This window comes from Filicampus tigris, chromosome 9, assembly GCF_054856515.1.
Source record: "Filicampus tigris isolate MCC_2025a chromosome 9, RoL_Ftig_1.0, whole genome shotgun sequence".
In the NCBI taxonomy this organism is placed as follows: domain Eukaryota; kingdom Metazoa; phylum Chordata; class Actinopteri; order Syngnathiformes; family Syngnathidae; genus Filicampus; species Filicampus tigris.
In genome coordinates this window covers 21,545,498-21,559,129 of record NC_141225.1, presented here as the reverse complement: position 1 = coordinate 21,559,129, position 13,632 = coordinate 21,545,498, and the positions used below count along the sequence as shown (strand labels likewise).

Genomic DNA, 13,632 nt, shown 5'->3' with positions numbered 1-13,632 from the left:
ATGATTTTCCGTACTATAAGGCGCACCTTTACATAAGCCGCATACACCCAATTAAAAAAAAATAAAATAATGAAAAACACATATATACGGAGCACCTTTATATAAGTCGCACCTATCTATGTTGAAAAAATAGATATTTACTGCATAACGATTCTGAACTGTAAATGTACGTACCTGAACAGATTCTTTCCTAACAGTGCCTTTTAACACCGCAGCAATTTTGCTGATTCAAACGAAACAGAACCAAGAGAAAATCAAGTACTTATCTTCATTTCACTGTCCGCTGTCAGTCCAATTTGTAAGTTAACGTCCACTCTACTTCCACATACCACCTAATTCATAACCCGGTGCAAAGCGCCCTCGCCTGTTGAACTCCTCCACCTGCGGTCACATCCTGTTATTGGCAATTGTATTGTATTGTATTGTAATTCCGGTTAGAGCGCCGCTAGCCACGGAAGAAAAATCCACAGAATAGTCGCATCGGTCTATAAGCCGCATGGCTCAAAACCTAGGAAAAAAGTAGCGGTTTATATTCCGGAAAATACGGTAATATCTTTCTGGTTGTGTCAGTCAAAATGAAACAGCTTTGCAAGGGCAGATTTATTTTGTGTGTGCAAATGATTTCTGTAGAGGCAGACAAAAAGGTGGGGCTTACACTTCTCTCTTATGACTGATGTACTGCCCATTGGAGGGGGTATGCTGGTTGTGGAGAGGGTTCTTTGGCGGTGCCGGGGAGGACAGATCAAGGCCCCGGTGGCCATTGTTGCTGCCGTTGTGCTCCTCTTTCACATGAGCGTTGGTCACCTCCTTCCATAGCTGTTGCAGCTCTGCAGGAATCATGCCTGGAACAAACAAATTGGATCATAAAATCAATTAGCAGCTAATCCAACTCTCTCCTTCGCCATTTAATTAAATCATTTGTCTGTAAACAAAACCGCGTATTAATTAGAATCCCAAGCAAGTACCCCCGCCCCTCCCCAATTCTCCTGTCATCTGGATAATGTTTGTGTACACAAATCCCTTGTACTCATGTATTTCATGCCCAGAGAAAAATAATTAGCATTCAGACAAGGCATGAAATCTGAATAGTGGCTGTCATTTTTGTGTCGCGCGCACACAACAATAAGTTTACAACAGCAACACTCGAAAACATCCCCCCCCCTGCCTCTTTGAGAAACAGGACCCTGGGGTAATATTCTCAAAAGCGCATTAATGTGCAAAATACTTAAAGCTCTGCACCGCCTCCAATTGACACAGAAGACTTAAACCTCATTTAACAAGTCAAGCACACTGCAGCTAGCACAGCTCTTTGAAAAAATAAATCCCTTGCAGACAGATGACATTGTTGGTGTGTTGACAACACATCTGCAGTGTGGGATGTGTGTATGTGTGTGTTTCTGCAAACCTGCAACCCTGGTGGTCAGGAGTTTGGATATGAAGGCATAATCCCGTTTTTGCCTTTTTTTTTTTGTCAGCACGCCAAATAGTTTGTGGCCATCTATATCATTTTGTCACCTTCTGACCCATTTTTTTTTTTTTTTTTGCCTTAAACATCTCATCATGATGCTGGCCACCTTTGTTAAAATCGACTTCATCCTTAGTTGAAGAGTTCATTCAATTCAAACCATGAAATGAAATTATTAATAAATATAATATAATCAGTATTTGCGATATTTTTACTAAAAAAAGGGTGAAAAAAAAAAACACTTTTAGGAAGGTGGATTTCAGTTGACAAAATTGAGGTCAAGCTTCCTGTGTGTGTGAACTCTCACCGTTTGTGACGCCCATTTTTAAAATAACAAAAATCTGAAAAACAGTACAGTTGAAGTAATGTATGGATATTCAAATCCAGTTCCCTGAAGTAATCCACATGTTAAAAGCATGGTGCAAAAAGTCCTTGCATATGTGGTGTGCAGAAAAAAAAAAAAAACGCCACTCACTTAACATTACAATTAATTAAAGCCATTCTCAAAATGAGCAGTGCTAAATGAAAGATGATTTGCACATGCTTATCTGCTTGAGTTTATAGTCTCCAAATCCCCCTTGCCCGTTTCTCATCACCGGGCTCTATAGATATCACAAGTGCTCCTTTCAAGCACCAAATTGTAAGACATTGTATGCAAAATGCTTAGTCTTAATTTATTCCTGTTGTGGAAAATAAATGTGAGGTGAAGATCTCAGTACGATCAGCAAAAATATTTTTAATTTGATAAGCTACTAAAGATTTTAATTATGCTGGTAATGGAGAACATTGGCCTAATGAGGCGGAGGACTCCAGAGAGACGCAAGGGCTAAGAAGTGTGAAATGAGTCTGATAGGATTGCTCTAAATTCACACCAGATCGTTTGCATATCAAAGAGCAGGAAATTATTGCAGGACATATCAATAACCTTTCCACGTTCCAAGGAGTGTCTTTCCTCATTCAAACATTTCACCGCGCTGGCTCGCTCTTCTTCTGCTTGCATGTGTTTTCCCTTATTGCCTTCAACGCCTTGCTGAGTTCTAATCGAAGTGCACGCCCATGACAGGCAAAACATGTTTAATAATGCCGCCTGTGTTTTAGCATGCAAATCCCCTGCTTGCTGATTTACAATTACACCACTAAATGTTCCATTGAGCTTTCCACGTTATAAAAGAGACTTTGCGGCAAAAGTTCTTTTTTTTTTGATATTCTTTTGGAGAAGGTCACTGTTGATGCTTGTGTCCTGCACTTAGACAGCAGGAACAATCATTTTCCCCCCACTTGGTGCCCGGTGACAGTGGGCGATGTATTTTTAGCCGATGTGCTTGACAGGGCGGCCCACACTGGCTCAATTACCAAGCAGTCCTGGTGACCCCGACACGACTGTTTACTCAGATGAAAGCGCAATGGATGGAGGAGGCTGATGAGAGAGGTAACAGAGTGGGACAAAAGGTGTCTCTTTCTGGATGGAGTCTCTTTCATTCCTCACTCTAACCTCTCACCACTTTGAGCGCACCCTGAACTCGAAAACCTCGGCGACAGCCATGGCTCATCGTTTCCCATAAATGACAATAAAATCTTATTACCTAAATTTCTCTGGGCGCGTTACCTTTTACGTTTGAACAATGGAGTTGCTTTTGCAGATGTCGCCATGTGATTACAGTGCGACATAATGACATTGATCCCTAAAATCCTCTTTCTTGGTCCGGCGGTTTGCTCGCCTTTATAAATGCCGGATTGGTTTATCTTTCCTCTTTCCATTTTTCAACACAACTATCCCACTCATTACAATGGTGGGGGATACAGACAAGCGCGTAAAAAATGTATGTTGTGGGGACACTTGATAGATCACCGGCCTCCCAACTCAATTTTACCCCGGCAGGTAGCTCTGGCACGGAGACGGGCCGGGCACTTCAACCTCTTCCTGTCCTTGTCCCCCTGTACCCAGGTGACCATGTTCAAGCAAGCAGAAAGTTGATTTAAGGTTCATAATGACATCAGTTGCAGGCCATCATCCTAGAAATAAAAAATGGCCCCTAGTGCTCCAGACTCTTTAAACCGGGCTGTTACTCCTCGCACACGGTGCCAGTGTCATGGGGGGGGGGGGGGGACAGTGACATTGCTATTAGTTTATTGTTCCGTCAGGCTGGGACCTTACTGCACCCCTGTTTATGTTGCAGTAATCATTGGCCTGCTGATATGCACCCCTAGGTCTGAAATATGTCCTGTTTCTTGCTGCAGGAACTATTACCAGTAACCTACGGCTGGACGTATCAATCACTGACAGGTCGGGCCGCATTCCCCACTGCTGTCCCCGATGTGCTGCTGTTCTGTGGGCACTTCATGGCTGGCCACATTCTTTGCTTTCATATTACCGGCAAATTTGTCTTGTCACCGTCCCACTGGCCTCTCGGAGACAACTTAAATGATGCGGCGCGGCAACGAGCCCTCGTGCAGCACAACCTCAGAGGGGCGCGAGGCCGTTTTAGCCACAGTGTGCAGATGTGTGTGTGTGTGTGTGTGTGTGTGTTTTGCATTTAAATGGAAACACATATTCAAGCCTTCAGCAATGTGAGCACAAAACAACTGGCAACTCTCTTATCGGGTCAAGAGGACGCGTGTGTGAAAACGTGTGCGCATGCAGTGGCGGCGAGATGTGGGGGGTGGCTTTTATCCTCCCGAGCAAATTGTTATAATTTATAACAGATACTGTCTAACTGCTTCCAGGACTTTGAACATTAATGTCAAAAGAATTTACGGCTACAGAAAGCGGATAATACGGAGGATATAATCCCAAATTGTGTTTGACTCAAATTTGTTATCTCCAGGCTTACACTAAATTTCTACAATTGGAAAGCATTAATTATATCATAGAATATTTTTGTCTTTTTTTTTAGGAAACAGATGTTGCAAAAAAAAACAAAACAATATAAAACACATTAAGCAAAACAAAAGCTTGAGCACAGTTTTTTCTTTTTCTTTTTTTGTGGTTTAATTGCAAATTATTTATAGACTGGCCAAACTGTCAGTTAAAGCGAATTATTACTTAGTGAATTATACGACGCAGCTGAGAGGAGAATGACGTTGTGTTATTCTAAATATGTGCACATTTACATATATTTATCATAATCATTTTGTATTTATTTTTTCATACATTTTGAGAACTATACAGTACATGCTCCTGATTGGACAATTTGGACGGTGCAATCTTTTGCAACATACGAAAGGACCCTGGTGACTTACAATCTAAAGCATTCTAATTAACTAATGCATACATTTATAGCACCGGATATGCCAGCAACGAGAATGAGAATAGCAAATTATTTGTTAGTGGTATCTCTATCAAAAACATTTTACACTAGTACACTCTTTTTTCCACTTTGCTGCACCAACTCGATCCGTTAAAAAAAAAAAAAAAAAAAAAAAAAATCAACACCCATTCAACCTTCAGAAACAACCGCTCCGAGGCAATTACCTCAGAATTTGGACAGGGTATGAATAATTTGGGCCAACGAACAGTACTTATCTTGACTTATGAAGAAAGAATATAGTAGGGTGCAAGCAATAGCTTTTCGTAATCATTGTATTAATAGCAACATGTTATAATGAGCAAAAGAAGAGTAAGACAGCCATGCCAATTTATTACGCCTGAGTTTGAATCCATGATCACTGGAGCCCAGATCGAGCGGATCAAGTCATCACTTGCGACGACGCAGCGCTAAACGCAAGGCGAATATTGCAGATTAGATCACAGCACCATAGGCCAAGCCCACTGATGCATGAAAGAGTTAAGTGATGTGGAAAACAGAAAGGTCATCAATAACTTCAAACAGTCAAGCAGAAAATGTGTTGAATAGGAAGACAAACGGGGAGCTGAAACACTAGCTTAAGTCATGTAACAGCTGTCAGAGTCACCGAGTAGAACATCAATGGATTGTGAGGACGAACTAAGCACGGCTTGGCTGGTCGAGCCCAAAGAAAAACGATTGAAGACTTTACCTTGGACGGCGGACCAACTTAAAATCATTAACATGAAGAATAGCGGCATTGGAATTTTGATCTGAAATAGGCAAAAATTGTAACTTCTGTCGTTAACGAAAATTGAATGGCATCATTACACACATTGCAAGTACTGTACGGTAACACTAAATGCGAAATGAAAGGACATATTTTAATCAGGTCCTAACTTTGAAGGAATTTTAAATACAAATACACACATACACCAACACACACACACACACACACAGGCTGAATGCCATTCGTTTATGTGATGATGACACAGTCTAAACAGGATGGGACTGTTGCAAAAGCTTCTAAACGTACAGTGTCGGGCCATATCACCCGTATAATGCTTTACTCAAAGGGTGTGTGTTTGTTTGCCAGACATCTGACACAAAGCAATTCTGCAAAGCACACTCAACACAGCAGCGCTCCACGCCTGTGCCCACGGCAATTGCCTGCAAGCGGATGAGTGATTCCATACCCAGTCCAAACAATAACACCACTGTACAAACGTGTTTGTGTGTGCCTATTACCTAAGCACCTCTGAACCCTCCTGTTTTTAATCACCCTTATCTTGTTATTTCAAAACTGTTTGTCTTAGCTGGGAATGAATACTGAATGTCAAGTTCTGAAACCCTTACGACAGTGTCTTTTGTCACAAGGCGACCACTCCTTAAAAAATAATACAAGAATAAATGAAGATACAAACTTGTTGGATAAACAGACGTACTGGCTCCCGGACAAGCAAACATACTGACACTTTATGAATGAGAACTCCAACCTTGCCAAAAGTTCTTTGCATCGCAGCTGCTTACAGTCACGTTTGAATATGGGCTCAATTTAAATTTTGGTCGCAAAGACAAAGACGGACTTTTATGTAATTTTACTTTAAAAAGTGGCTCGACGACTCAATGGAGAAATCCCAAAATAATTTGCGCACTTTGCAAAGCCAAATTCAAATACCATGTTAGTTGTGCGTCTTTGGTGTTTTGTTCAACAATTGTATTTTACAGGAAAAGAATCGTGTTCAAGGATCAAAGAAACCTATTAGAACAATCTTTGAATTGGAATATAATTTAATTTTATCTTACACATTCACTTTACTCAAGTAAATATCTGTTCAAAGCTTCGTAAAAAAAAATGTAGTTGAAAAATGCGATTAATCGTGATCAATTATGAAAAATGTTGTGAGTAATTCGTTATAAAAAATTGTTTAAAAATGTTATTATCATTTTGATGAACGTGTGGTGGCATAGCCGCATAGGATGCTAATTCAATAGGTTGTCGTGATATACTGTACTGACCGTGCGTGAGTGACTGCAGTGGCAGGCCCGTTTGTCCAGGCTGAATAGTGAGCAGCCCTTGCCTCTGGAGATTGAGCAGATGCTGCTGCTGGACCTGCTGGACCTGAAGAAGCTGCTGCTGGAAGGCCAACTGCTGTGCCGACACCTGCTGCTGAAGACACACATGCGTACTTTTAGAAAACACACACATTGAAGCCCAAGAGCTCGTGTTAATATTCAGAGACGTTTTTAATGTATGAAACTGCCGAAAAGGAACAACACAAAAATAATCTTAAAATGGAAGACAATCCCAGATTTTTTTCATTACAATATGTTGGATGCGCCCTCACCCACCAAACGTGGCCTTCTGATTAATATTGCGCTTGTGGATTATGAGTCAAGCAGCAAAACCACCCCTTTTTATCCATCTCAGGGGGCGGATATTTTTCCAAGTGCTGTCCACTTAAAATGACATCACAATTGCTCAGGGCTGAGGTAATGACCAATTACGTCTCAGCTCCACAAAACAGGTGATATAAAAAATAAATAAATAGTGTTCAAGAATAAAGTGTTCAATGTGCAGGAATGTATGGAATACATTTTGAAATCAATGAATAACTGTAGTTAATAATCGGGATTTCAATAATGAAAGCAATTGTAATTATTATTTTTTTTCCATAATCGCCCAACCCTAGAGCAAAGGGGAGGAGAGAAGGGGGCACTAAAAGCTGTGCCAAGCTATGCACCGCACCCAGTTAGCTAACACAGGATACATCACACTTTGTTTACTTCTCACAACTGAGTGCATAAAAAAAAAAAAAAAAGGCTCGGCGGTAAGCAGCTGCCAGGTTGCTTGTTAGCAGATCGGAAATACAAGCCAGATAAGACAAATGTGGAAAGGGTGTAGAGCCCCTCCTGAACCGCGACCTTTTGGACTTTTGCACCAGTTTGGATAAAATGACATAGAAGTAGCATGTCATTGGGTCAACCATTGGAAAAGGCGCTTTAGCGAAGCAAGGCTGAGCTCATAGGTGAAGACGAGTAGCTCCAGATGAAATGTGTGATCTGATTCCAAAAGATGAGACGAGAAAGACATGACAAGGGTCCCAGAGAGAGTTCTGGGATACGGATGGACTGTGATTTTCTATGATCTGCGTGATTAATTGAAAGGTGGTTGGCATCTCATTCTCAAGAGCGTTGAGAGAAGTTTCTTGTTTCTTTAGTGGTTTGCCCTCTGCTACTTCCTCACTGACAGTCTGATACAAAGAATGGTGCTACGGGGGTGGTAGTTCACAGGGAACGACGCCTTTCATCAAAACTCTTAATAAATAGAAGTTGGCTTTTCTTAAGGAAAAAATAAAAAAGAGAAAGGGAATGAAACACTGAGTATAGCAAATTAATTTAACTCTCTCCCCTCGTTGCATGTTTTATCTTCTGGGCTGGGGCGGGGGGCTCCTGCGCACTCCCAGCATGCAGACACATAAAAACCACCCGAAGCAACAGACCAAATAAGAGGTTAACAAGAAGTGGCACAAGGGAGAGAAAAATATAGTCCCTGACAAATGATAAAGAGTGGCACTGGCAGGCCTTTATTGTGGAGCTTCAAATATAAAGTTAAAGATCTTTGAAAAACGAAATTTTGATGTCTTTAAAATAAAAAAAAAGGGGCACAAAGCAACAACAGGGGGTTATTGTCTGGCAGCCACTAGGGAGTCACAGCATAATTCTTATTCTGTCTTTTGATGGCTTCTAGAAATGCCACAGAAAAAAAAAAAAAAAAAAAAAGAGCGGAGAGAGAAAGAGACAGCAGAGAGGGAAAGCCTCACGGGGTTGCATCTATTTCCTGTGATCATACATAATATGCTTCAAAAGTTCATTTTTTTCCCCCCTTCTATTCTCGTGCTCCATTCAACTGATCAATTGCCCCTCCTTGCCTCCTCCGCCCCTTTCTTTTTGTCTCACTTGCTCCTCTTGTGTTTACATCAGATGCGACTTAGTGACAGGCCCTATCTGAGGCCGAGGAGCTGTGCTGTCATGTTGATTTATGGGAGCATCACGCCACAACTTGTCCAAACTGAAGCCCACAGTTCATTAATTAGGGAGCTTCGACTTTGAAGCTGGGAGCTTTGACAGCACGCGGGCACGCCAGCGCGAGCACGCGTGGATGTGCCTGCTTTTAACGCCGGCTCCCTTTTCCAACACTCAACTCGATGGGGACGAGCGAAAATTCCCTGATTGTCTTTGAACTTCTTCTGACCGCACAATAATTTGCTTTGTCCATAGTGATGCCCGTATCCGCCAATCATTAGCACGCATTAAGCCGCTGCCTACGAGCATGCCCCGCCGTACTTGGGGGGGGGGGGGGGGGCAGCAGAAAAGTGCAAACGAGAAAGATGGGGGAAGAAATAAAAACCTCAACACAGACAACAAAGCTGGGAGCGCTCGCTGCACTGATATCTCACAATTACATGCCTTCTCATCCGCTTGCCATTTCCATGTTAATTACCAAGAAAAGCCTCTCCGATTTATATGCGCCGTGTTCTTGCCTTTCCCCACTTTGCCTTTCATTATGTCCTGCACACGACTCTCAGGAGTGTTCATGTCTTTGTTATGTAGTACACTTGTTTATTAAAGAAAGCAAGGAAAATATCATACGGGGACAGTCGGGGAAATACAAACTTTTAAAAGTATTGTACATCCTTACTTAGTCATTGCCATTCAACCAGAAAGTCTGACATACTAATCAGAAGCATGGGTGCACTTGACTTCACCCCCCCCCCCCTTTTTTTTTCTGTGCTTTAACCACAGTTCGAATGCAGATGGGTTTGAGGGAGGGAGCATGCATGTGTTCCGTGCTCTCTGTCCGGTCAATGCTTTTCACACTGGCAGGCCGTTGGGAGTGATGTCAGCCTACCTCTTTATGCTGCTTGCTGCTTCCATGCTGTTGAAGGAGCTGGAGGTGGAGCTGTTCCTGCTGCTTCTTGTAGAAATCTTGGAGTTGCTGCTACAGAAAAGACAAGAGAGATTTTATGATATATGGTGAGATTCTTTAAAGGGGAAATCAACCCAAACATATGTTTTTAAGAATATGTTGTATGCAGGCCCACTAGTTGAAACATGGCAATTCTGATTATTATTGAGTTTGTGGAGCATGAGCAAAATCCACCCGTTTTTAGCCATTTCAGGGGACGGCCATTTTGTCACTTCTGTCAATGAAAATGACATCACAGCTCACCTGTTTTCCGAAGCTGAGCCATGATTGGTTGTTATCTGAGCCCTGAGCAACTGTGATGTCATTTTCAGTCAACAGAAGTGACAAAATGGCCGCCCCCTAAAATGGCTAGATTGTCCATCTTAACTCATATTCCACAAACGCAATATTAATCAGAATCAGAATTTCAACTAGTAGACATCCATAGAACATTTTTTTTTTTAAAAACTACCATTTTCTTAATGGTAGTTGCAAGGCAACGTAGCAGAACACCTGTGTGACATTAATTTTCCTGACCAATGGAGGCCGCAACTATTTTTACCTGCTGTAACATGAGGGCCTGCTGCTGCTGGAGAAGAACCTGGAGCTGCTGAGGGCTCAGGACTTGCTGCTGAAGAATCTGCTGCATCTGCTGAGGAGTTATCACTTGAGGTGTCATCATAGCCACTGGCACCGAAACCTATACAGGAAAAAACAAAACAAAAAATGAACACTGGGTTATCCACATGATGTTGAATTGTCCACCAATCAAAAAGGTAAAATGGTGAGACACAGCCGATAAAACCAACAAAAAAAAAAAACACTTTTTAGCACAGCCCTTTGCTTCTGAGTGGGTGTCAATGTCACACTCCCCTGCAACAATATTTTCCCACTCCACCCCTTCAACTAAAGAGAAAACTAAGGAAAATGACAGCCAGGGATGGCTCATGCCAGCAGAGTTTATGGCTAACCATCGCCCCCGAAAATCCATCCTCCTGCTTTCAGCAACATCCCTTTATCACGCACACTCACACACCCCTGACGCCATTGAGAATGATCTGCATCCCCCCGTGATGCTTCCCCGTGTTTGCCGTTTATGAAATATGGCAAATACCTGAGCCATACCTGAGGACGGCAAACCCGTTGCACACGCAGGACATTCCATGTGAGAACATTTCATTAGAGTTGCTGTCAACCTTGATCTATCATTGTGACAATATGGAGTGCCCGGAGGAGGAGCCAGGCTGACGAATATGCGGGCCTGGAACAAACTCTTGAAAGGTGCGAGAGCGTGGCTCCTCAAAGCCACTGATTTGTTGTGACACTAAAAAGGCCCCACAGTTGTCAGGGTGCTTTAATTGCTCCTGTGTCGCGGGAACCTCGGCATCTGACTGCACGCCGCGATGCAAGCGTACCATTAAAAACGCCTTTCCTTGACATCTGAATGAGAGATTATTTTTTTCTTTTTATTTAACGTACATGATAGTGTTGACTCTCTAGAAATGATTCACCTTTTTTGCTATTAACGTTTACGTGCGTGAATGTGCGTTAAAATGTCAGGCAAAGTCACTCAAATGGTATCGCAACGTAACACTTAATATTATTTTGAATTTTTCAGATTCGGAAGGTAATTTTGATTCGAAGCTCTTTGGAAACACAGATTTATTTTGTGACACAAACAATTTTAAGTATAGTACAATAATCGAGACATAATGGGAAGGACTGTGCTGTAATGTGAAACAAGGAGGACTGAGGTGCTGCTTTCTTGAGCGCGCTTTTGAGCTGCGTTGGCCAAGCGTCGAGCCGCTGAATGAGATTCAACCTTAATGCAGGATGAACACATTCTCGTTTTCGTATTCTCAGAGGCCGTAGCAGGGGGTCGAGGAGGAAAATGCAAGATTAATCCCCCACCTCCTTCTTGTATCTTACTACGCAGTTCATCTTGAGTTTTGCACATGACTTGTCCTGTCATCTGCACAGACATCCCACTTCTAATTCCCTAATTTCACAGTCATTTTCTTACAAGGTCTTTTTTCTCTTGGCATCACTAATTTTTATGAACTATTCTGAAGGTCAAGCAGGCGGCCCAATTTTTCTGACATGCAAATGTTAAACATCAAGTGATGTGAATGTAATTGATATTCATCCACTCTTCGTGCTAGCCACAAAGGCAATTTATAATGTCATGAACGTATGTCTTTCAAACCAAAATGCGTCTTTTTATACGTCAAAATGACATTATAATGCTGTTTCAGCGCCAAATAATCAGGTTTTCACACACAAGTCCATCTTAAGCAATAACTGCAAATTTCATCGAGACTATGCTGAATTTCTACCGCTTTAATCCTTGACACCTTGTTTTACATCTCACCTTGATTTCCAGCATATGACTCACAGCAACTACAGATATTTTCGCTTGCTCTGTGCAACAGCCCAACAACAGCCTATTACAGACTCCCTTTTTATTACCTATATACGACTGAGGTCATTAGCAGAAAGAGGGATTGTACGCTTCTTAACCTATTGATCAACGTAACTACTACCATTTAATCCTGTGCCGAAGGAGTGAAAATCTGCCTCAAACGGGACGCTATTGAGAGGGAGGGCAGGAGGGAGCACTTTAACTAGAAAATATTGCCCTGGTCTCCGTATCATTCCCATTTAACGCAAACACAAGACGCCAGTCGCCGTTCCGAGCACTCCCATATGGTGCTCTCTGTTATCTCCGGGATTAATCCAGATGATTTACAAAAAAATACAACACCATCTAAAGATAGTCTACGAGACACACTGGCGCTGGGCTAGTAACGAAAGGGATCCAATGAGCTCTAATCTACTCACAAATTTGCGGGCGTCAAGCACATTCTGAGGATGCCAGGAATAGCTGCCGTTTATGAATTTCACAAAGGTGTGGCACTCTCCAGGTGCCTCCCATACATAAACATTAAAACCTTAAACATTCTCGCACAGCTGCAGACTGACAGAGGCGGTATAACGTCTAACCCCAGGCCTGTTAGACAAATACACACTCTCATAGATGTACACGTACACACTGGGAGATCATGTATGCACTTCCGACTTGGAAAAAATATGTCACATTATGAAAATTATTTAGTAATGTAAGATTGATAATCGATGGTCAAAACATATCATAGCCCCGAATTTTCATGCGGCTATTATTCTCTGCGACTTCACCTCGCAGAACACAGCAAACAAATACAAAATAGAAAAACAGCACTGCTAACACCGACAGGAGCCAAGTTAATGAAAAGGCTTCCGAGACTGGCACCCGCCATCCAATCACAAATGAGAGGTCAACAGCTGGAGGTGGAAAGGAGTAGAGGAGAAGGTGAAAAAAAAAATTATTTATCACTACAGAGATCAAAAATGAGAGGGACAAGGAGGTACCATTACTACACGGTACCAGTGAGAGCGGCCCGGCTCGCACATTTTACTTGAGAAAAAAAAAAAAAAAAAAAAACAGGGGGGGGGGGGGGGGGAAAGAGGAGGTGACTTATTAAATCTTAATTCATCACCCCTGTGGTCATCATGTCAAACAATTTATAATTTATGAATTTTATTCTGCCTTAAAATGTCAGAAATGAAGATTTGAGCTTATTTTCATGAGGACATTTGAAATCTAAATGAATACTGAATACTATCAATTTGCACTGCAAAAATTAACAGCATGTAAGAAAAAGAACACATTTTATAGAAATGCAACAATAGTGATGGTTAGAATTCAAATATTTTGGGTAAGCCCAGAAAAACATTTAACATTTAAATGTTAAACATTTAAGATGTTTATGGTGGGATCACAGACTTATTTTTTTTTGTCATTAAATGAGCAACTATGAGAAGGATTTGGGGCTTTGCAGCAACTGTATAAAACAGGATTTTGACTCACTTCATTC

General features: G+C 41.8%; 1 protein-coding gene across 12 annotated transcripts in view; it reads right to left on the bottom strand.

Moving 5' to 3' along the window:
- Positions 1-13,632, bottom strand: part of LOC147142528 (forkhead box protein P1-B-like) — a 121,586-nt gene that overhangs the window by 23,663 nt on the left and 84,291 nt on the right. For 9 of the 12 annotated variants that reach the window (XR_015088167.1, XM_086041107.1, XM_086041099.1 and 6 more), the window contains 4 exons: positions 10,281-10,418; positions 9,662-9,751; positions 6,769-6,919; positions 656-842 (listed from right to left, as the gene is read on the bottom strand). Coding sequence is in view for 11 of the 12 variants with exons in the window: in XM_086041107.1 (XP_085897233.1) it covers positions 656-842; positions 6,769-6,919; positions 9,662-9,751; positions 10,281-10,418 (566 nt within the window). In the remaining variant the exon portion in view is untranslated. The remainder of the gene's footprint in view (positions 1-655; positions 843-6,768; positions 6,920-9,661; positions 9,752-10,280; positions 10,419-13,632) is intronic. The other 3 variants (XM_086041102.1, XM_086041103.1, XM_086041101.1) reach the window with 3 other exon arrangements.